General features: G+C 38.3%; 1 protein-coding gene across 1 annotated transcript in view; it reads left to right on the top strand.

The window, feature by feature from the left end:
* MOXD1 (monooxygenase DBH like 1) overlaps nucleotides 1-25,136 on the top strand; it is a 51,623-nt gene that overhangs the window by 15,646 nt on the left and 10,841 nt on the right. The window contains exons 5-8 of the mRNA XM_071740903.1: nucleotides 15,823-16,002; nucleotides 18,207-18,309; nucleotides 22,339-22,505; nucleotides 23,899-24,090. Of these exons, the coding sequence (XP_071597004.1) occupies nucleotides 15,823-16,002; nucleotides 18,207-18,309; nucleotides 22,339-22,505; nucleotides 23,899-24,090 (642 nt within the window). The remainder of the gene's footprint in view (nucleotides 1-15,822; nucleotides 16,003-18,206; nucleotides 18,310-22,338; nucleotides 22,506-23,898; nucleotides 24,091-25,136) is intronic.

Genomic DNA, 25,136 nt, shown 5'->3' on the forward strand with positions numbered 1-25,136 from the left:
GCTTTCAAGTGAAAGAGCTTCAAACTGGTAGTGTTGTCAGAAGCATGCTTTCCATGGTAAGCCTGGTGGAAGTGGTAGACACACATTCTGTTGAAAAGTTCTCTGGAACTATTTATTATTTATATTTTCTGAAAGATTTTTTAAAAAATGTTTTGCCTGACTGCACATTTGTGTTTTGTTTTTTTTTTTTTTTAAAAAGAGTAAATGAGCTAAAACATTATTTTATCTCAGAAATATATTGACTAATTTTCAGAATAATTTGTTATTCTTTATTTCATGATGATATATAAAGAATATTGAAATCTTGGAAATCACATTCTGAAATTAGCAATTTATTTGGGTTTTTTTTCTATATTTAAAAGAATTAGAGTAGAATGCACAGGAAATGTCCACCTTCAGAAAAGTAAACAAATTTAATCTTTCTTCTTAAAAAAAAAAATATTTGGAGAAAGAAAAGTTATTACAGAGAGAAGAATTATGTAAGACTTCCTTAACATTTATTTTCAGGGGCACAACCTATATCTCTATATATGTGACTTCTGTAAATGACACACAGAGAGCTGTGGAATTGTATCTATGCATTTTTGCAAACCTATTAAGCATTCCCCAAAGCCTACTGATACACAAAGGATGGGGTTCACGGGTACTTAGAAGGATATTAGCTGTGCAAATAAAGATTGAATCTCACAAAGAGGAAGACAGATGAATTATTTGACCTGATCAAACTGTCTGTGTTAGTTAAATACTTACAGAGATGTTGATTCTGGATTCCCTCTGTAGCATCATTTTCATTCAGAGCTACACATTTCAGTTTTACAGACAGGAAGAAATGTTCAGAAAATCATATGAATTGCCTCAGGTATAATTCAATCAATTTAAATAGTGCATGTGTGAGCTGACTTTGGCCACTTCAGTCCCCATGGACAATTCTGTGGAGCATTTAATTGCAGTTCAGCTCTTGCTGGACAGTGTGTGCCATCAGCACCATGGAAGTGTTTGGCTGTGCATGTGGATAAATCTGGTGGAGATCTGGAGACTCAAGTAGGAGCAACGGTCACAATAAGGTTTTTTATGTACTGGTCAGCTGTTCTCTGTCATTCCTTTTGTCTTGAGAATTGTTCTGAGCATTTTATAATAATATGTTTCTTAAAATATTAAAAAAAAGAAAACATTATTTTATTGCAGGAAACTGGGAAAAAATAGACCTATCATTACAGGTAAAGGCCAAGACATGTAATAAATCTGGTTAACAAATGCCAGATTCTGACCCCAGATTTAGAATTTAAAAGGATTTTTTAACTTCTGTTGCCTGTGCACTATTAAAAAAAATGTACAAAACATATTCAAAGCATTTATAAATATATTTCTTAAATACAGTCTAGTGGGGCAACATCTGGGTAAGTGATAACACTTGGTCTTAGGGTGCAATCAGAGTTGTGGCAAATCTTCAAGTTATTCTTGCTTACTTTGGTGTGGTTAGTGCCCTGCATCAATTATGGAGCTCTTGAACTGAATCCCTTTGGGGTAAACTCAGCAGGAGCACCATACAAGTCTCCCAGGATGAAATGGGCCACTGGTTCATGGGACCAGACTTGCTTGGACGAGTAAAATATTTCTAGTGTGGATGTCAGGACCACATCCTTTTCCTCTTTTGTGTGTGGTATTTTTTTCTTCTTGTTTAGTTTTGTTTTGATTTGTTTTGTTTTTTTCTTTTAATCATGGAAAAATTGTCTCCCCAACCAAATGACTCCCTGGACAATGAGAAGCTGTTTTGCAGATGTCCCATGTACTGCATTTGCCTCCCAAGTAGCTCAGGCATGGTCCTCCACCTGCTTGCTTGCATCAGGAAGCTGTAGGCTTGAAATGAGTCAAAGGCCTTGTTTGGGTAACAATTGCAAGGTCTGGGTTCTTCTTTAGCACAAGGTAAAAAAAATAGCTAGCATTAGAGATCTAAAAATCAGTCAAAGGTTAATTATGTAAGAACTTGCATCTTTTCTTTCTCTTTAGATAATATTCATGCTACTTTCCAAGAACCCCAGGTAATGAGAAATAGCATATTTTCATTGACCAAGCTTCACTAGATGACATATAAATAGTGCAGGAGATAAGACTGTAATCTTGTGCTCATCTCATAGGTAGAATAAGGACGTGGAAAAGTAATTTCTCCTTATGCTGCACTTAGCAGTGAAGAACAGAGCTGCTCTGTTGATAACAGGGCACTCAGCCAGCATTAGGACTGCTCTGTTTTATCTTCCTTTATTTCATATCTCTTGCAACTTCTTCCCTAGGGAAGAGACTGTGTCTTCCTACATGTCTCCACAGTGCCTTCTGCTAAGAGATCTTCTCTGATGCCTCCAGGAGCTTCTGGAGAAATAACTCATAATAACATTATGTCTGATAAGAAAGAAAACAAAATGAGATGATTCCCCAATAGGTAGGCATAATACTGACTACTGACAAGAGTTAGCTGGATTACAGCCAGCTGCAGGCTCACAGAGTTTATCACTCCTCAGCTGTAAGCAGCCTACCTGAACAAGTGGTGGCTCCTTGAAAATTTCTTAAACATTTACAGGTTTTCCTTCCCATGTGCTTTTTGTTAGCAGAACCAATGAAAGGGATTAATTGGAGGCAATTGCAAACAACCATCTTTCACAGAGTCAGCTTTTTGCAAGACATCTCCCCAGAGGTCCTGGAGTGGTGGACTCTGGCTGCTGTTGGTATGGGAGAGCACACATCACTGCCTGTCTGCAAAATCCCCCTGCAGCTACTTGTGCATTGGCCTGTTTTGCTGCTTTGATCTTCAGGGGGTGATATGTGCCTCGGGCTTACTACCCTACAGGGATTTTTACTTTTCTCACATACCAAAGTTAGCTGGCAGCTTTCTCAGTTTACTAGCTGAGCATTCCACCTTCCTAGCCTAGACCAGACAAGGGTTTAAGGTTGTTTCTTGTTAAGATTTTTGCAGTGCTCTGTAAATATCACGATTTTGACTCGTCCTGAATTGCATCCCCAAAGACAGTTCTCTGGTTTCATTGAGTACACCTGGGAAAGGAACTCAAGTCTGCCAGGACCCATCAGGGGCAGGGAAGGAGTGGGGGATGGCTGGTAAAGCAGACATCCAGGCATGTCCATGCACAGACCCCTTCACGAAAAGGTTTCTGTCTCCCTGCTGAAGCCAGGCAGAGGGCAGCCCTTGGGCTTTATAGGACATACTGTATTTTAAGATTAAAAAAAATCTTAAAGAACTTGGAGAGCTCTTACCAGCAGCTGCTGCTGTGCCAGGGTGGGCAGCAGGGGCTTGCAAAGCCAGAGGTTCTTGCTGAGCACTGAAAAGGAGGGTTCTGTGCAGCACCCTCCCAGCTAAAAGTCTCTTTCTTATTGTTTTTTTAATTTTTTTATTTTTTTAAAAGGTTATTCAGGGGCAGCACACTGGTGCTTCTGAGATCCTTTAATTCTCATACCACTGAGATGTCTAATTTTTGTGATTTCCAGTAAGTGTGGAGATGTGTGTGCTGACATGCCTCCCTCTACTTTGACACTGTGTAAGACTATTTGTGATTGGGTTTTTTCTTTCTATTTGTTGAATTTAATTTTTGCTTGCTCTGAGCTGGAGTCATGCAGATATTTACCAGTGGAATGGAAGTGAAAATTTGTTTCACATCAATGAAAAATACTTCCCAGTATTTTGGTAAATACAGGCTTTGCTCTATGCTCAAGGTTTGTTTTTACTACTCTTTCTACTTGTGGCTTTACAGACAGAGCTTTTCATATTATTGTCTTTAGCTTTCAATACTCCATGTCTTGCATTCATTTAATTTAATTGTCTTGCTTATTAGTATAATTTCATCTGCTAAAGATTCGTTAGTTCAGCTTCACATTAAATGCACATTTCCCATGTGCTCCACTGTTTTTTAACCAAGATTAAAAAAATCTTAAAATACAGTATGTCCTCAACTGTCTCTAAATTACCTGTGAATTCTCTATACCTGTTCTCTTTCAGTACACCTGACAAATTGTTTAATGCTGTGTGTAAACTTCTGAAAATTTACAGTATTTACTGGTGAAGGAATGATGGGTGTGTTCTGTGTGCCAGCTGTGCCATGATCAATTTGTGTGAAGCTTTTCAGCTTCAGTGTATAGCAGGTCCATGATAGTTTCAACATTGTAAATTTTCCCTCTTTATTTGCTTGATTTCTTTGAAATAGACTGTGTTTTCCTCAGGGAAAGTAGTTCCCTGGCTTCAGTTCTAATAATCCCATAGACAAAAACATGTTGGGTATTGAATTTCACTATTAAGAGTAGGAAAACCAGTTTCTATAAAATAGCAAATACAATTGGGTAGTAGGGTCATTTTATCTGTATCTACATATCTTTTCTCTAAGAATTACTGGTTTTCCTTTTGTTACAAACTTTCTTTTCTTTTTCTTATTTTTTCTTTTTTCTCCTTTTTTCTTTTTTCTTTTTCCTTTTTTCTTTTTCTCTTTTCTCTTTTCTCTTTTCTTTTTTTTTTTTCTTTTTTCTTTTTTCTTTTTTCTTCTTTTTTCTTTTTTCTTTTTTCTTTTTTCTTTTTTCTTTTTTCTTTTTTCTTTTTTCTTTTTTCTTTTTTCTTTTTTCTTTTTTCTTTTTTCTTTTTTCTTTTTTCTTTTTTCTTTTCTCTCTTCTCTCTTCTCTCTTCTCTCTTCTCTCTTCTCTCTTCTCTCTTCTCTCTTCTCTCTTCTCTCTTCTCTCTTCTCTCTTCTCTCTTCTCTCTTCTCTCTTCTCTCTTCTCTCTTCTCTCTTCTCTCTTCTCTCTTTTCTCTTCTCTCTTTTCTCTTTTCTCTTTTCTCTTTTCTCTTTTTTTCGTTTCTCTTTTCTCTTTTTTCGTTTCTCTTTTTTCTTTTTTCCAAGCATGAAGACAGGCTTCCTCTCACCTAGCTTGGTTTATCTACAGGTTTGAAACTGATGCTTAAATGAGCTTGCAGGGGGAAAAGTAGCTATTTGTATCATCCTTGAAGAAATATATGAAATACATGATCTCAGACATCTTCCATATGGTTCAATCTCTCTCTATTGACTGAAGAGAGAACCCAGATAACCAGCCTATATTAGATATGTAGTACTCAGAGGGGTGAATCAGGTGACACATGTCCCACCAAAATGGTCAGGGACAGAAGAGATTGCAGTAGGAGCAAAAATTGGAAAATAGAACTCTTCATCTAAAATTTGCCTCTAGAAAAAGCAGAGTTTTCTCAACCACAAGCTATGTAATTTTTTGGTACCGAGCTTAGGATGTGACTAGTGAAATCAGGCCAAGCATAGCACCAGAAAAAAAATTAATTATTTAGCATTAACCGAGGAGTGTTACATTGAGCATATTTGTGTATAGTCACCAAAATTTTCCATTTTTTTATCTCCTTAGAAAAGGGAGCCTCTCTTCAATTAAAGAAAGGTCTGTATTAGAGCACACCAGCAGCTGCTAGTTAATCTTCATGTTCAGTTTCAGAGCAATCTCTGATAAGGAAGTAGAAACTGGAAAAGAACTTGTTGCCAGGGGTAACTCTGCTTTTTGACAGTGGAATGCTTTAGTCATACCAAAGACCCCAGTGTGAAAACACAAAGCCACTACAGTTTAAGACACTGATTGACTGAAATCCAGAAGGGCAGCTTGTAGCCTTCAGTACCTAAATGAGGGCACTGATTTTTAACTTGAAGGATACCAGACAGTAACTGCTTGTTGTTCTCTGGCTTGAGCTTTTGGGTTTTTGCTCAGTGTGATAACTCTAGCAAATTGCATCATGCGGCCCGACATAAACAAATGTTCTGTATTTTCCTGGATGTCCCCCTGCAAAGCAATTTCAGCCTTGGTAAATTAGATTGGCAACCAAATGATCTTATGCTGCAGAGCTTGCAAGCTATCTGCCCTTTCATCTGGAGGGCTGTCTCTTCAATGCAAGCCTGAATTGGCCCATTAGGCTTTGTGGTGTTAAAGAATCATATAACTGGAAATTAAAAGTTTCCCAAGCAACTGTCTCAGGAAAGAACAGGAATACTGTCTTCTCTGATATTCTGTGGAATTGTTTCAGATGTAATGTTATTTCATGAACTATTTCATGCTGTGATCAAAGCTGACACTACATGTGACCACAGATTTTACTGTCACAGCAAAGTGTATATTTCTTAGTGAAGTATATTCTTATTTTGTGGTAGTTTTTTCTCATTTCACCTGTATATCTTCACGACATAAATACTTTAACTATGCATTTATTGCTGCATAACTTATTCCATACTTGCTACATAAAAATTATCTACCTAATTTCTGTCATCGGCAGGCTTGAATATCTAGTTAACTAAATCCAGTTTCTTTGATTTCTATTTTTTTTTAATTAGGAAAAAAACCCATGAATTACTGTATTGACTATATAAGCACATGGTTGGAAAGTAGGTATTTTGTGTGATTTTCTGGTTAAATGAAAGACAGAAGTTATGTAATTACTAGTTACATACGGCAGGACTTTAACTTAAAATATGACCAACGATGAGCATAGAGAATCAGAGGGTACAATTTCTGTGAAGCTCTTTGAGATTCACCTCCCAGTTCTGGGATAAATTGTGGAGTGATCTTCATGAGGGAATTACTATTGATTAACCTCATTTTGTCTTGTACCTTGTCGTTGTTTCTTCCTCAGCCTTAGCTTGGTGCATGGTTTTAGAGTAAGCCTGTGATTAGGTAGTGCACTAAAAAAATAAGTAGGGTAGGGCTCCAATAGCCCTTACAGTACCCATGAAGTAGCACAACAAGGGTCTTTTTCAGATGTCGTGGTCTTTTTGAAGCCACTTGAGAATACTGTACTAAAATTGTATTATTTATAGATATATATATGTACTACAATATACTAGATATACTATTAATTCTCTGGAGATCAAAACTGTAATTGGCACTTCATGAAGCAGAAAGACATAGTTCCAGTTCAAGTAACTTGAGAGATAGTAATGGAAAGGTGAAAATGTCCCTGAAATGAGGGGATTGGTTTTGGTTTGTTTTGGTTTTGATATTTTTTTTTCTGGTGTATTTTCATTAGATCCAAGATGCACATTATTTTAAAAACAGATAATATCACTTCAGTCTTGGTGCACAGAGAAATTACTCATCTTCTACCTGTGGTTCAGTTGTCATCTGTGTGGATTTAGAAGTCAGTTATGCTATGTGTGGACATATTTTTCTATTGTTATTGATGTTCTTCTGTTCTGTTTTACCCCTGAGAATCAATGAATCTATGGTTTGGACGTAGGTGTGACAACTGAACATTACAAGTGGAACCAGAGATGGAGAGGGTATCATAATATTATTCTCTGAAAACCAACCCTAGTAGCTAATGGTCTTGCAAAGCAAGAGGCTGGGGCTGAAGAGAAACACCTACCACACTCAGATTAGAAATAAAATTTCTTCTTCATTTAAATTACATTGGAGCACTAATACCTAACCACACTTATTTTGTGAGCCATCTCATATTTGTATATTAACCCTGTAAATAGAAATTTTTAGAGGATTGTGAGCAATAGAGGCTGTCATGTCAAAATCATGAGCCTCGTGCTTATTTTATCCCATGCTTTCCTTTCAACAAGCTTTAGGTGCCAGAACATCCAGGTTGGTGATTATCATAGAGAAGCTCAGTATCCAAATGTTTAAGGTCTCTCTCATGTGTGTTCCCTTTTGGTAGTCCTTCACAGAAGTCAGCATTTCCTTGTCAGAAAATATTTTTCCTGACAGTATACACCAGCCTGTGTAAAACAAGAAATGGACATGCTGTAAATTCTCACATTCTCTTGACTTTGGGCCAAGTTGCACGTTCAGTCCCAAGCAGGAGGAGGAAAAAGTATAATGTTATTAAGTTATATGATCAAAGGGAACATTTTGCACTTGTACAATGGAAATTAAACCTCTTCCATTGCCACCTCAAAGGCACAGATAGACATCGCTGTGCATAAATGGTTATTTCATGAACAAAAGGGAGTAATTTCACTACCTTTATTACTTATACCATTCAAATGATGTGATCCTCTTGAATAAATATAATCTACCCGTTTTGTCTTTAAATCTGAAATATATTTGGTTACATATTACTTCCTTATGATATGGTTTTCACAAGAAGGTAATGAGGGTGCTGATTAATTGTGGATTAATTCTGCTTGGTGAGTGTCAACTCTGCTGAGAGACTTTGGCCATAAGGAATAATGCAACAACTTTGCTGGTGTTTCTGCTGCTGAGCAGGGCAACAAGTGTATTGTCAGGAGCTGGAACTGAATGAAACATGTTTTTACTTGACATGAGCTTTTTATCAGGGTGTTCCTCAGGGTTATACATCTTAACTGTTACTAAATTTGTTATCTTAAATCTTCAGACATACCTCAGGCAGAAGCAATGTTTTATGAATATTTCTTTGAGGTATGGTTCTTTAGGATTTAGTCTAAATTACTGCACATCTTTAAAGGCTGAAACTCTTTGAATGGTGGAGTTCTAGGCAATTAATTGGAAATAAGAACTTTGGAGTGGACTTGATGGCAGAGAAAACAGGAAAACTTAAATACAACTCTAGCTCTTCTTGTAAAGTATGTAGTTTTATTGGTTTAAAAATTATTGGTTAGAATATAAAGTTGGTTAAAATATAAAGTTTTCTGCACACTGACCCATAGAAGTTTTGGACATACAGTGTAATCATTAGCATTTCTTTAATTATAGTAGCATGTGGAAGAATTTGTGTGGATGCAGATATATTGCCTTCTCTCCAAGCTCACAGTGCATCAACAGTAATAAAATAAAAATTTTGCTGCTTAAAAAGGAGGTATGCCAATTACTTAATATGGCATACTAATAAAATAAGTAAAAATCTTCATTGAACTATATAGTCACTGAATAAACAATTTCTTCTTTTCACCAAGAACAGGAAATACTTGTGCTTTGAGTAAGGTTTTCCATTCATGTGGTAGAGACTTTTTCTTTACAGTGATGTTAGATTTTTTTATTATGCATTTTAAAGTATACCTAAAACCAGTTATATCCAAATGCCAACAGTATAGCTTAAATAAATAAATAGACAAGTCAACACTTATTTCAGTTAGGGATTATATTGTCTCTTTGGAAAAAAACCAACCTTTCCACACATACTAAAGAATAATCATGCAAATATAAATGCTTTCAGTTGTATGGAACCTCTATTTTTTGTTGGGAGACTGCCCATCCTCCAAGGAAACCTTACCTAATCACATTATGAGGTTGGGGGTGGGGACAGTTTCTGTTTTCTGGGCCTTTTTCTCATCTCCATCTCTTTTGTATTAAAATATAAGCTGCTAGGTATGCCACTAGCTCCGTGAGTTGTACTTTGCTCCAGCTTGAAGACATAAAAAATGTCTATGAAAATACTTTGGATGAACAGTTTTACATCTGAACAATTCAAGTTAGGCAGTAATGTTTCCTGCTGTCCACAGATGACTATCATTGAACCAGAAACTGGTTTTGCTCTGCCTCCTGCAATTCGCTCACCAAAATATACACCTTTTGGAGGAAGACAGAATAAGCTTGTTAAGAGCTTTGTTAGTCATGAAGACTGAATTTAGGATCTTGTTTGTAGTGAGAAAACCATAAGAGGTCACTTGGCTGTGTAGATCCACCTGAGATGGCTGATCTCAAGAAAGATTATGGCATTCAGCCCATGCCAGGCTGCAGCTTGTTGAGTGTTTGAGGTATCTTTGTCGGTGCTAACAGCTCTGTGGCTTTGATTTAATGCTTTCTGACAGACAGATTGGGGGTGCTGGGAGGGTGGTCCCTGCCTGACCCCAGGATGCCTGAACTGCAGGCTGAAAGTCTGCAACTGATTAGTGTCCCAGATAGTAGGAGGCTGACCTAGGAAGGTTTTTCTCCTGACATGAGGTAGCTGTTTGGTCATCAGCACTAAAATCCTGGTCTGCCCTGGAGTAATGCACAGAGCTTGAGGCTTTTCTCAGCACACCTTTTGGTTTTGTACAAGCAGTAATGATAGGCAGAAAATGATTGTTTTTTTCCTTGCAGAAAACTTAGAGGAAAATAAAACCATATTACAATTCAGGTTTTTTTTTCTGGAATACATGGAGGTTTTTTCTGAAAATATTCAACTGTATTAAGCCAACTATTCTAAGTATTTGCTTTACTGAATAAAAATCTAAAACCTTAAAAGAGATATTTTAGGTAAATATTTGTTCATTCCACAACAACACGCTTGAAGATTCCTAATAAGAAGACATTGTGTCTACATTTGAAGAACTTTCTAAGTCTGACAAATATTTCAGTTGATGTACATTGTATTCATTTGTGACAGAGATATAAAACCAGGCTAATCAGTAAGAAGGTAGTAGATCTTCCCAACAATAGAAAGCAGAGACCTTGTCTTCTGCTACCAATATTCTCTCAAGTAAATTCAGCCACTACTGTTTCACAACCATCACTTTTTGGTCACTAATGAAGGGCATGTCAATCTTTTCTAAATAAAATAACAAGCCTTGGGCTTGAAACTTGCAGATGCAACTGGGCTAAGACAAAATCTTGTGTAAAATTTTTACTCCTAATTTTGAGATTATAGATTTTTATTTTTTTTATCCTGTGACACTACTGGCTACAAATACAAGGTATTGTGTAAAGCTGTGACCTTATTCAAAGTCAGTTATATAGCAATATTTCATCCTCTAGAGTCCTTAAAAGGTGGATTAGGTTGAACCTGTTTTTTGAGCCAGAAAAAAAGTAAACATATTTTTCATTGACATTTCAGTATAGATTTAAAAACTGCTGAATTTTTTATATATAAAATTAAATTCATTATTTTATTTTCTGAAGTTCAGCAAGCTGATTTTTTTTAACAGGAACACTATGGAGAGAATATTGCTGTAGCTTACTAACTTGCACTCTTCACACAAGCAAGCATGAAGAAAAACCCATGGTAGGTAACTTCACAGAAAGCAAAGCAAATACAAAGGGAAAAAAACAGGAATAAGTAAGAAAGACTTCCAGGTCTCTGGAGATACTGTTCTCTTATAGAGAATCTTACCTCTTGGCTGACTTGAGCTGTTTCCATTTTCATCCTGTTTAATGTATCATATATTAGTAACTTGACCATGCTTATCAGCAGCTTGTGATGCAAGGCTCAACTATGTTACAAATTTGGTTTGTTTTTTTAGGAAACAAAGACACACGGTATGTCCGCTTTGTGCAGTAGGTAAAGAGATAATGGAGAAAAGAGAAAGAAAAATTTGAGCTAAGTAAAGCAGCATTATCAGACGTCAGCATTTACTTTTGTTCATGTGATGTCATCCTGGTGACTAGAACAGGGCTTCTGTTAAATTAACAGGTGGAAAGTACGTCTTACCTGTATTAACTAACTTGATAATAAATTGGAAATCTGTTATATTATTTGAAAGTAAGTAATTTGAGAAGTGCTATGAGATACAGTATGATGAGGCCACAGCTTGAGTACTGTGTCCAGTTCTGGGCCCCTCAGTTCAGCAAGGAGATTGAGGTCCTGGAGCAGGTCCAAAGGAGGGCAACCAGGCTGGTGAAGGGACTCGAGCACAGATGCTATGAGGAGAGGCTGAGGGAGCTGGGGCTGTTCAGCCTGGAGAAGAGGAGGCTCAGAGGAGACCTCATCACTCTTTACAACTCCCTGAAATGAGGGTGTAGCCAGGGGGGGTTGGTCTCTTTTCCCAGGCAACTATCAGCAAGACAAGAGGGCACGGTCTCAAGTTGTGCCAGGGGAGGCTTAGGTTGGACATTAGAAAGAATTTCTTTACTGAGAGGGTGATCAAGCATTGGAATGGGCTGCCCTGGGAAGTGGTGGATTCTCTGTCCCTGGAGATATTTAAAAAGAGACTGGATGTGGCACTCAGTGCCATGGTCTGGTAACTGCAGCAGTAGTGGATCAAGGGTTGGACTTGATGATCTCTGAGGTCCCTTCCAACCCAGCCAATTCTATGATTCTATGAAAAGAGCTCTAAAATTTCTCAGCCTGTCTGATGTGTAAGGGTCATGAAAATCAAGCACCATAACCATAACGCATACTTCTACTTGCAGAAGGCAGTGTCTTCATTTTGCATTTGAATGTAGTGTATTTTGGCTACCTCTGTCTCTGGAAACCTTGATTTGATGTGGTGGTGGATTGTAGCGCATCAATTATCTTTTATCTCTGATAGTGGGAGTCAAATAGTTTCATATATGTCAGTGTGCTTTGTACATCTGCCTACACTTACACTTTCAAGAAAGGTAGAGAGGATGCATAAAGTAAATCATCATGAATAATAAACCAGCAGCTTCTTTTTGTGGGTTTCATGAAAAGCAGGGGAGACTGTGTCTTGTTGCATGCATTTATTTTTTTTTTCCGTCCCAAACGCTTTCAGCAGAGCTTTTGTTATCTGAGCCTCTGGCTGTTAGGAAATGTCAAGCAGAAAATGCACTTTGCCTGCAGGGGAAGAAGTCACTGAGGTGCCCCAGTGGTGCAGACTCTCTGCAGGCTTATTCACGACATGGCAAAGAGATGAACCCTGACAGCTGGGTCTTCCTTGGATGTCAGCAACAGGGAAAGTGCCACAGATGAGCCTCAAAGAACAAGGCCAAATGGGGAAAATAGGAAACTATGTGCATATTCACTTTAAGTCTCCTTCCAGCCTCTTTCTTGATTGCTTTGGCTAACAAAAGGTGGGTAGGTATTAGCAAGGAAAGGGGAAGGAATTGTGTTTCACAGTCCCGGGTTTCTGATCTAGATGTTGGCCACTCTGATCTAGATATTTAATTTTAGATATCTGCTCTAGCAACTAATTTTGCACTTGGGACTAATTCTGTGCACATTTAAATACCTTAGTGATTTGCTGAATTTGGACCCCTGTTTGAGGAACTCAGTCATTGTTCATCATTGTTTGTAAGGCTGGCCAGAAAACAAGAATTTTGTTTATTTGTGGGGAAAGAATTATAAAAAATAAAAATTTAAAAATAAAGAGGTTTTGGAAATTTTGTTCAGCTTGGAGCAAACTAATCTATACAGATGCTTTCTGTGGAAGGCGAGGGAGGAAGAGGGAGGCAGCCTAAACTACCAAATTACTCTGTAGGCTGAAATATCATGGCTAAGTAACTGGGGCAGCACTCACCTAGGATGCTGAATGCCATGTTTAAATCCCTGTTCCAGATAATTCTTACAACAGAGAATCAAATTAAATTGATTTATTTTCTTTTCTGAAGTTATTCTAGGAAATAAACACAATTAGCTAGTCATGGGATAAGAGAAAGGGAAGACAACATGTCTAGGTGGTCCACTTCTCTTCCTACTCTTGTTTCCGACAAATGATGCTGTGATCTTTAGGGAGCTGGCCATTAAAATATTTCCATGCATTTCTAGGAAATGAAAAAGTTGTGATTAAGGAGATTTTCCTAAGCTTGTTTTTTGTTTGTTTGGGCTTTTGGGGTTTCTGTTTTTTGGTTTTTTTTAACAGATTTTGGATCGCTCCTAATACTTTTTTTTTTTTTTTTTCCTATTTGTTTTAAAAGGGTGAGAGAGATAGGTGATACATCTTCAACCATGATAAAAAACCATGATAAAAATGTGTAAAAAATACAACTTCGGGGCTGCATTTCATTATTTATTTGTCCATCTGAAAAAAATAAGTTGCCCTACAAGATGCATCAAAACGATGCTCAAGGATTTCTTTTATTTTATTTTCTTTACTAAAGAAAACTGAGCAAATCTCCTTTTTGAAGTGCTGTTATTGTTTAGGTAACCAACACTAAAAACTGATGACAGGATGTGAGTTTCTAATTTTGGTGGTGTCCCATTGTTTTAAGGGGAAGTTGGTTTTGAAGTAGCGATTGTGAGCACAGCAGGTGCTGGGATCTTGTAGCAGCAGGCAGAACTGTCACATTGTGGGACAAAAATACTCTCTTGTTAGCTACAAAGCTAATATTCCCATAGTTGTTTCGCTGACTAACCTATACATTATGGGAAGTTTCTGAATTCTGGTGATACATACTGATATTTAATGTATACGCTGGCATATGAGTCTGTTTTGGTTCTGCAGTGTTTGATAAATATGCAGCAATATGAGGAAAAAGAGAAGAAGCAACAACAAGCTGAAATGGATTTCTGGAGCTTTGATAGTCAGTTTGATAAATTTAGGGATAAATTCTTATTTGGTGGGAAAAGTGACTCTTAGGTCCTTGAAAAATACCTTTACTTTCGTAGTGCAGTACTTTGTGGTGATTGTCAGGGTAGTCACAAATAGTGATTGCTGAGAAGAGTGTGGAAGATCTCTTGTGTAGTTTTTCAGTCTTGCTTTCAAAAGAAAACTTTGGTGCATCCGTGTAAGTTGGCATCCTTCCACTGACTTGTAAGGAGAGTGAGGTGGGTGGTATGGGGTTGTGTGCTTCTTGGACAGCCGTGCAGGTACTCAGCAGCAGCTGAGCTCCCCAAGAGCCCAACTTCGATGCTATTTTGCAGATTTAGAACAATGAGGGTGGTCTTAATACACACAGGCTCTGGTTGCTTCCTCCTGTCTTTGCTATTTTGTAATTGATTTAGTGGCTTGAACAAAGTGCAGAGAGGTAAGTTTCTGGTAACAATATTGTGCTGACTATATTTTAATAAGGTAATAAACTTTTTCTTGCTCTGTTCTGGTCCTTTTTTAGTTGGGGTTCATGTGCTTGCAAAACACATGATGCAAAATCAGTATGTATATACAATTTCTGCCTTTTAAAAATTCCTTCTCTTTTCTAATATTAAAAGGTAATACTGCATGGCACCCTACAGCTTAAGAGTTGCATTGCCAAAACTTTCCTTTTCCTACGAAAACATGAAACTATCTCTTTCTATTTGAAGGTAGATATGATAAAATGGGATGCAATATTTGAATGGGAAAACCTCAGTTTAAAATGGTTTCCTCTATTCTGATATGTCGTGGAATATGATCTTTCTGAAAAACAAAATTATTTTTTTCAGAAGTATTCATGTTTGCCCCAGGGATGCAATCTCTGACTGAGATAAATCATCACTCAAAAAGTGAGTGAACACTGTTATACAGGAATGAAATCATTTCAGCCTACCCTGAAGTTTGGTTGTCAAATTATATTGAGGGCACCCAGGCACCCCTGGGAGCCCTGCAGCTCTTTACTGTCACAGACCAAAGCACCCACCCTCTGAAGAATGACTTTATGTTAATAAACTCTTTACAACTGAGCAGATTGTAAAATCATTCTAATTTCTTGTAGATGTCAAAAAAATTTTAGAGTCCATCTTGAGCTGCTGAGGAATTTGGGGTATGCCTCCGGGCTCACTCTAGACATATAAAATCTATGTGGAGTTTAAAATAGTACAAAAGAGGCAGAAAGAGGGATGAAAAGTTCTGAGTAGTTCAGATACCAAGCTGGTTTAGCTGAACAGATGTTCAGCTGGTTCTATCCCCTTCATGCTGGAATGTGGCCAAACAGGATCAGGCAGGGAGAAAGAGGAGTGACAGTGCAAGACTGAGGTGAGTGAAATGAGAACAAGACAGATAACAACAGAGGTTTCATCAAGCCACAAAATTTTCCTGCTGTCCCCCACTTATGCACTTGGGAAAAGACATCTTCAATGCTTGGGGCTGCTGAGTGCTGAAGTGATTTCAACCTAGCAGCAATTTAATATAATTTTCTCTTTTAAAATAAAAGCACCGTATAATTTTTATCTCATTCTGCACTGAAATAGTCATACCTGAGCTGTGCTTTCTTTCCTTTTCTTTTCCATTTTTACATTGACAGGTTGAGCCATTGATCTTTCCTTTTCTTTTTCACTTTTACATTGGCAGGTTGAGCCATTGATCCAGAAAGGCCATGAGAATCTGGTGCACCATATCCTGCTCTACCAGTGCAGCAGCACTTTGAATGACAGTGTCCTGGACTACGGGCATGAGTGCTACCATCCCAACATGCCAGACTCCTTTCTCACATGTGAGACGGTCATTTTTGCTTGGGCCATTGGAGGAGAGGTAGGGTGAATGACTGTCTAGAATGTTTCATCAATGGGGCTTTTGGAGGCACAATATAGCTTCTCCCTAGGATGTAAGTGATTACTCCAGCTGGCTGGTTTTAAGGGTCCAGAATCAGAGTCTGAAAGTGCCTCACCTCCTTAACTTGTTTTTGACCTCCTAAGGATGAAATGCAATCAACATCCTGAATGACAAGTGAAAAGTAATGAAAATTGTATAGAGCTGATGCATTAGGGAAAGAAGATGACTGGGAAGCATGAAAGTCTGTTGTGTTATCATCTTGTTCCATCTGATATGGAAATACACTGCCTCCAGCAACAACCAGTGTCTGTTACCTTTGGAGAACAACAGAAAGATAAGAAAGTCTCTGTAGGTGACTGCATAAAAGCCATGGAGGCAAGATGTTCCAAATGAAGTTAGATATATATTTAAATCATTTTGCACTTCACTAGGACGTGGTTACAGTGTTGCCCCATTCAGGCATATCATTCTGAAATCTCCTGCCCAGCCCAAAGAGACATCATTTCACTGTAGGTGTGATCCTTTGTCAAAGCAGAGGCAGAAAAAGGACCAATTTGCTCATAGCAGTGGGGCATATCCATATCTGTAGAAAACACAGTCTCTGATGCCATGTTCTCATAACGCTGTGTTTTCAGCTTATTGTATATTTCATTTAGGCTGCAGTTAATGCTTCCAGCACCCCCAGCATTCCAGCAATCCCACCCCTTCTTTACCCCTTTGATTCACTGTGTGTCCACAGACACAATGATGTGAGCACAGAGAGGGAGGGTCTAGGGTGGTAGTTACTGAGCCTTTCTTTGCCAGCCTGCAATCCAAAACCATCTTGAAGTGCTGCAGTGTAGGGAAGCCAGAGCTGCTACACAGACCCATCAAAATAAGTTTAATCCACCGTAAGAATTATCCCTGCTGTATGCTTTGTGCATTTTTGCCATCAGCTATGTTCTGACCTACTATTTGTACTTTCAACTGTTTTAATCTAAGTTAATTTAAAAACTCATATAAATAAGTTATCATTTGAGAAGCACTATGGAGGCTTTTGCAAGGATGATTGCAAAAGAGAGGAAGCTGAGAGATCTGGGTTATAGTCAGGTTTACTGGAGTACTCACAGTGCTGTCATTTACCCTTACATGGAGTGGAGGTGGTAATATTTATTACTAAATACTAAGATGAATTAATTTATGTCCATCAAGCATAAGAAAGTTGGGAACTCAAACTGCATATCAAAGTATTAGCTATATAGTGATGTGGATTCATTCATTTAAAGGTGAATCTGACTAGTGAGTTCACTTTGAAGATTTTGGTTTTAATCTTTTTGAAGACTTTTTCAGCTTTTGAAGTAATTCTCCCAGTTATCCCCATTTACTGAGCTGTGTTTACCATCACAAGTGGTCTGAGGACTTGCACAGCTCCCTTTGGAATGAAGTTGAACTGAAAATGGTGGGATGAACACAGCAGCTCCCAGCAACAAATGGGTTTCAGTGCATGTGAGCTGACCAGAGCTTGTCTAAAAGATCTGGATGCTGAGCTCAGCACAATCTGTTGCACTGCAGAGAACAACTTCTTTTTCACCACGTGATTTGCCAATGTAAATGTAGCTATGAAGACCGTCTTTATTGTTCAGATCATTTTAAAGTGATCAATGAAATGCAATGGTTTGTAGAGGAAAAACAGTCTAATTAGGTGCCTCAGTATTCCCTGGAAATTACTGCTTTTAGAAACTGGGAACATTTAAAATGCAGATTCACTTATTCATAATGGTTTTATTGTACGACTAACTGCTTGATGATGCAATATTTATACATTTAAAATGGATTTTTCCTTTTCCACTCAAGTAATAAACAAAGGATAAATAGTCATAAGATCACAGGATTATGCAGGTTGGAAAGGACCTCAGGAAGTCTCAAGTCCAGCCAAAGCAGGGTCAGCAGTGAGGCCAGACCAGGGTTTTTTCCTCTAGATGCGTAATATCAGCTATTTTATGTTGACATAGCTATTTAGTGCATTGGGCATATAATAAATATATTATTCCACAAAGCCATGTTCAGAAAGTTCTAAAAGAAGTTACCTTTGTGAATGTTACTAGTAATACGATTGTATCATTATAAAATAAAAAGCATTTATAAAAATAAATCTTAACCATGCCAAAAATGCTTTAACTCTGTATGCATGTGTTGATTTCCAGGGCTTCACCTACCCTCCTCATGTTGGCTTATCCATTGGCACAGCAGCTGATCCTCAGTTTGTTCTTATGGAGGTGCATTATGACAATCCATCCTACACAGAAGGTTTGTACTTTCATGGTCTTTAAAACATTCAAGACTCAAAAATGTATTAGACATAAGTGCTTCTCAGTGCAATGCACAGCAAACAGAGCAAATAGGAACCTGAGCCTTGCTTTTCCCCTGCTCAAGTAGTTCCTGGTTTTTTCTCACAGCACTCAAAAGCTTAATCAGAAGTCAGTGGGAGATTCAGATTTGAAAAGTATCATGGACTAGGTGAATACATCTATCTTTATCACTTCATTCTTCATCTTTTTTTCTCTCTGCTTTCCTCTTGCTGGGAAGTCCCAGGACCCCAGTCCTGCACCCTGCATCATCCCTTAGGTTCCTAAAAAACACCCTCTGGCTATGTCCTCGTATTAATACTATAAAATTAACCTGTGTCCCCTCAAACTATAACAAAGTGCCATGTACAGAAACAGGAAATTAATAATGTTTTCTTTTAAGCAATGGGGAAAATATTATCTTGTTGGGACAGTCCCAGGTGAACCAAGAGACCTGCCTAAGACCTAGGAAAATTCAGATAGCATAGGCAAGGAGTCTGTAATCCAGGTCACGTATCTCTCTGCCTTTACAAATTTCATGGTATAAGGTTGTGTCAGGAGTGTGAGGGAGTAGACCTAGGTGGTCTGTCTGCTTCAGGCAGGCAGTACATGAGTTCTTCTGACACAGCACCAAACCTACAACCAAATCCCCTTTGTTTTCCCTTTTTGGGGTCTGCCTTTTCCTCACTTGCATCTTGTGGTTAAAGGCTGCATGGTTGTCTTCCTGTTGTGATTTGGGGTAATGTTTTCCTATGTGAGTGGGATTGTAGTTGCTGTTAGCTTCCAGTTAGAATCAAAAACATTGTAATTGTTTCCAACTTGTCTAGTTTTGAAAGTTTTTGTTTATGAAATCCTTACCATTCATTCTAATAGGAAAAGTGTCCTCCTTTGAGACTGTTTATCAAAACTCGCATCTATCATAAACTTTTCTGGCATTTAGGTGTTAGTAACAAGCTTGAAAGGAAAATACAACAAAGGAAAAATTCAAGTTGAGACTGTAAAAATACCTTCAGAAAGGGGATGAGTATGTGTTCCCAAACACATGAAAATTGGGATGTTGTGGGACAGTATACATTGCCTGAAATGTCATGATTTGCACGTTGCAGGATGTCTCATGGCTAATTACGACTTTTTATTTGCTATGCATACTTCATAGCCTGAGTTCCTTAATAACTATGTACTCTCTCTTAGGTATTTTAGTGACTGGATAACTCTGCCCGCCTGCCATTTGTATATCTTAAAACATTGATGTAAAATTTGGTTACAGGCACTGCTGTGTTTGTTATTTTTTTTAGTAGACCATTATATGTCACTAGCAAACTTGATATCTCCTCTGAGGTACTTGCTAGGTTTTTTGCATTTTTAATTTTCAAAACTAGCATTTGAAAAGGCACAACAAAGTTGAAGGTAAGACATAAGCTAACAGACTGTAAGGCTTCTGCAAGAGCAATGAATCTTTGTTTTGTGCTTTTGTCTTTCCTAATAAATAAAAATGGCTAGTATAAGAAATAATATGAAGTTAGATGACAGAGGCAACATAAATTCTAACAGATACACAAACAAATGCATATGGCTAAACATTTAGATGAAAGAAATAGATGAATATCATTTGGGAAAATAATACCATTGAAAACTGCTTGATGTAATCCCCATATATGAGAAGGGTCAGAAGGATGATCCTGGAAATTACAGGTCTGTCCATTTGACCTCAGTCCCAGGGAAGTTGATGGAAAAGACCATCCTGAGTGCTGTTATGCAATAGCTGCACAACAGCCAGGTGACGGGCCCAGTCAGCATGGGTTCATGAAGGGCAGGTCCTGTTTGACTAACCTGATCTCCTTCTGTGATAAAGTAACCTGCTTATGGGATGAGGGAAGAGCTGTGGATGTTGTGTACCTTGACTTTATCAAAGCCTTTGACAAGGTTTCCCACAGCATTCTCCTAGAGAAGCTGCCTGCTCACAGCTTGGAAGTTCATGTGCTCTGCTGGATTAAAAACTGGTTGGAAGGCTGGGTCCAAAGAGTTGTTCTGAGTGGAGTTAAATCCAGTTGGTGGCCAGTCACGAATGGTATTCCCCAGGGCTCAGTGCTGGGGCCATTTCTGTTTAGTATCTTTATCGATGATTTGGATGAGGGGATAGAGTGCACCCCCAATAAATTTGGGGATGACACTAAGCTGGGTGGGAGTGTTGATCTGCCCAAGGTTAGGGAGGCTCTGCAGAGGGATCTGGACAGGCTTGACTGCTGGGCTGAGGCCAATTGCATGAGTTTCAGTAAGGCCAAATGTTGGGTCCTGCACTTTGGCCACAACACCCCCCAGCAGTGCTATGGGCTTGGGAAGGAGTGGCTGGAGAGCTGCCCAGCAGACCTGGGGGTGTTGATTGAGAGCTGGATGAACATGAGCTGGCAGTGTGCCCAGGTGGCCAAGAAGGCCAACTCCGTCCTGGCCTGCATCAGGAACAGTGTGACCAGCAGGACCAGGGAGGCCTTGCTTGGCCATACTTGGCCTTAGTGAGGCTGCACCTTGAGTACTGAGTGCAGCTTTGGGCATTGCAGTATAAAAAAGACATTGAGGAGCTGGAGAGGATGCAGAGAAGAAGCTGATTAGGGGTCTGGAGAACGGGTCTTATGAGGCTGTTCAGCTTGGAGAAGAGGCAGCTGAGGGGAGACCTCATTGCTCTCTACAACTATCTGAAGGGAGTTGGTAGTGAGATGGATGTCAGCCTCTTCTCTCTTCTGGCCAGTGATAGCACAGGACGAAATGGGGTAAAGCTCCATCAGGTTAGGTTCAAGTTAGATATTGGGAAAAACTTCTTCACAGAAAGAGTGGTGAGACACTGGAACAGGCTGCCCAGGGAGGTAGTAGGGTCACTATCCCTGGAGGGGATACACCCTGGAGGTGTACGAAAGACAGGTAGATGGAGCACTGCAGTGGATGGTTTAGTGGGAATGGGTTGGTGGGTGGACAGTTCGGCTTGATGATCCTAGAGGTCTTTTCCAACCTTGATGATTCCATGATTTTGACTCTTAAAACCCCCAACCTTTTTACATCAGGCTTTGTTTTTTTTAAACTATTTTTGAAATCAAGAGAAATCCTTGAGTGAGTGCAGCATAAAAATCCTGTGTAGTTCACTTGTATACTTGACTCAAGATGCTGGTATTACCTTCAGGTCTCCTTCAGGTCTGGGATTTAGGATTTACATTTCATTGATTGTCTCTTAACAATAGGGGAGATTGCAAAAGGGATGTATTTGGTCATTTGAGGTATGCTGTAATGTTACAAGCAATCCAAAACAAAGGAAAAATATAATTAAATCTAGGGCTCAAGGTGAGGGAATAGATAAATTCACAAGTAGAAAACACAGGGCTTGAAAATGTTAAAAAAATCCCATAGCAACTTTAAACTCTGCTTTAAATATTTCATTTGAAAATCATACAGAGGACCTTTTGAGTTCTTGTCATTTCCTTGCGTTGTTTGCTCTGCCTGTGATTTACCTTCTTTTCTCTGATGTCCATGTTGGTAACTTAGTGGGAGGAATATAGAGGCAGCACATATTATTCATTCACAGCTGAGAACCACAGATATGAACAGACCAAGTTTAACAACCCTCCTGTGGGCTGCCCCTATTTATTACTTCCTGCATATGGTTTGACTCATTTCCAGGTTATTGAGGTTGATTCCTCTGTTTTCATGTAAAAAACTTTGGACAAGCCTTGAAAAATGTGAAGCAATGGGACTTTTTAAGTTTTTGGTGGGTTTTTTGGTGTTTTGGTTGGGTTTTGGGGAGGGGAGGAAATGTGGTTTTTTCTGTTTGTTTTGGGTTTTTTGTTTTTTGGTTTTGCCTGTTTTCGGGTTTTTTTGATTTTTTTTGTGTTTGGGATTTTTTTATTGTTGGGTGTTTCTTTTTTCTTTTTTTTTTTTTTGGTTCGGTTTGGTTTTGTTTTTGTAAAATTGATTTACAGCCACAGCTGACAGTGTTCTTTTGTTTCAGGCTTGATAGATAACTCAGGTCTGAGGCTATTTTATACTCCAGTTATAAGGAAATATGATGCAGGAGTTATTGAAGCTGGTCTTTGGGTCAGTCTTTTCCACAATATCCCACCGGGCATGCCTGAATTTGTGTCAGAGGGTCACTGCACACTGGAATGTCTGGAAGAGGTATGTCTCCTGCCTGAATCCATTGGTTTTCATTCTTAGGAATAATTTTGGACATTTTTTTGATAGTTACTGCTTAAAGAAGTGGGCAAAGGCTTCTGCTATGTGCTTCCCTCCAGAATTTTCAGTCTTTTTTATCTGGATATTTGGGGTTCTCAATATTCAGGCTGCTTTGCTGATAGGAATAATGCTGATGACACAGTTCTTGCAATGATTAATTGCATACTCAATATATAAGCATACATTGCTTTCCATGGCAAAACTACTAATAGCCTGGAAAAGCTAGCCCAGAAAAAATACTGGGAGAGACTGATTAAGATCTGTGCATGTGCAAAAGGCTCCTATTGGTGAAGTGAAAGCTGGAAAGGTATTCTTAGACCAACTACAAAAACTAAAGACCTGAGCAGTTTTTGTTATATAGCCCAAAGTACAAAATTAGGCAATCCTAAACCACTTGGTTTTATTAAGATAATTTAAATATCCCTACAGATAAGGGAAGCATTGTGTAAAATCTGTGATTCATATATCATGGGAGATTCTCATAAAGTTTGTAGAGAAAGGTTGAATAAGTACTTGTTATGATGTGGTTTGGTGTGAAGGGCAAATTAGATAGGAATTTAGATTTGTTCTTGTTGGTGGTCAATGTTGCACATTGTCATAGCATGTTTCAGCCTTAAAACACTTGATTAATCTACTATTGTGAGGTTTCTGACCTTAAGGCAGTACTTGAAAGGTATTGTGATAACAGATTATTTCTAGGTTGGGCTCTGAACAAGAATCTATGTTTAGCATACCAAAAGTTTGGATCCATATATCTCAGTTAGAGTGTGAGTGATGTCAGATTTGTGGCAATTTGGAAAAGTTAATTTTAAAATGGTTTTGACCTGGAAAAATTTTCAGATGGAAACCTACAGTATTCCACTACCAGTTGACTTCAATATGGGAAGTAGAGCATATTATAAGTACAACCTCTTAAGGTCCTTCTCTTGGCATGATATTGATGATAATGTCATTTATAGCTGCAAATAATTTTTTTTTCACCACGAACATCCATGTTTGTCAGTATCAGCAATTAACACTAGAGCAATGTTCAGGTACTAATATAATACCCTTGAAAGTATTGAATCTATTGAGAATTATTTGCAGTCCAGTTGGTTTTTATAAAAACGGTGAATTAGGATTTAACAACAACAACAAAAAAAATTAAAATATGCAGGAAAAAAGTATTCTTTTTTGTCTATAAAAACTGAATTTCACAAACAGATTTAGTTTTGCTCCAGACTGCATTTTTTTGTAAACTCTGGGAATGCAAAATGCATTTACTGATATTTATTGTACATTGCATTGCATTACATTGCATCTGGGCACACTGATGATGTTGGTATCCCCTGCCCAGGCTCTTGGTGCTGAGAGACCAGCTGGGATTAATGTATTTGCAGTACTTCTTCATGCTCATCTTGCTGGAAGAGCTATCAGGATGCGTCACTTCCACAACGGTGAGGAGCAGAAGCTGCTTGCTTATGATGATGAGTTTGACTTCAACTTCCAGGAGTTTCAGTATCTTAAAGAAGAAAGAACCATCTTGCCAGTAAGCCACTCTTAATTCTTTTCCTGAAACTGTTTAAGAAGTCATCTACGTAGCATTTTTTCACAGTTAGGATTAATCTTACTACAGAATCACAGAATTATTCAATGTTGTGTTCTTTTCCCCAGTTGCTGCAGATTGACTAATGCATTAAAGTTGCAGTGTCTCAGGAGTGTCCACTCAAATCCCAACAAAACTGTCTTGCCGACCAATTCAAACTGTTCTTTGGGTGTATTTGGTGTCCAGGATTACTTGATTGGAACTTTACTATCTCAAGTATTGAACAAACCAGATTGTAAAATCATACGTATGCCTGGTTGTGCCATCTTTGTTCCTCCAGCCATCTGAGGAATGGAAACACCACCATGAGGCTTTACAGAGCTGTTGAAACCAAGAAACACATTCCAAATATTTGCTCACAGCAAGTATCCAGCCTTGCAAATATGTCTATTACAAATTGGCCAACTCTTTTGTTTGGTTCACATTTTTATTTTTTCTTGGGAGTAAAACTCCATGCTCATATTCCATGTGTGGTTTCACTACAAACAAAACTTCCTTTGGTAGAGGAAATCATGCACTTCTATCTGCTGTTCTTCTAAGAATAATGTAATACAATTTCCAAAAAATCCCTGCTACGATTACATTACAAAGCATAAGCTATCGATAGGTATTACATTAAAGGGTCTGTATTTTTTGGATGAGCAACTAATTTTTAAATTATTCAGTCATTTTTTGTTAGTTCTAGCTGGCATCTGGTTTTGAAGTTTTGGCATGGGGACAGAAAGTTTAGTGCTGGAAAGTTTGGGTGGTCCAGATCTGGCCAGCAGAGCCAGATGTGCTTGTCCTGATGCCTGTGAACAAGCCTCTTTCTTGATTGAACTGAAATAACTATCAAACAACTGGAATTTGTTTACAACAGGAGCCAATAAGGGAAGGGAACTCAAAAACCATTGCAATGACTGAACTTCAAGTATGGTCAGAAGCCCTGCAGCTTAAACTTTGGGCTTCTCTTCACATCCCTCTCTCTGTTATGTATCTTCTTCCATGTG

Source organism: Heliangelus exortis, chromosome 3 (genome assembly GCF_036169615.1).
Source record: "Heliangelus exortis chromosome 3, bHelExo1.hap1, whole genome shotgun sequence".
In the NCBI taxonomy this organism is placed as follows: domain Eukaryota; kingdom Metazoa; phylum Chordata; class Aves; order Apodiformes; family Trochilidae; genus Heliangelus; species Heliangelus exortis.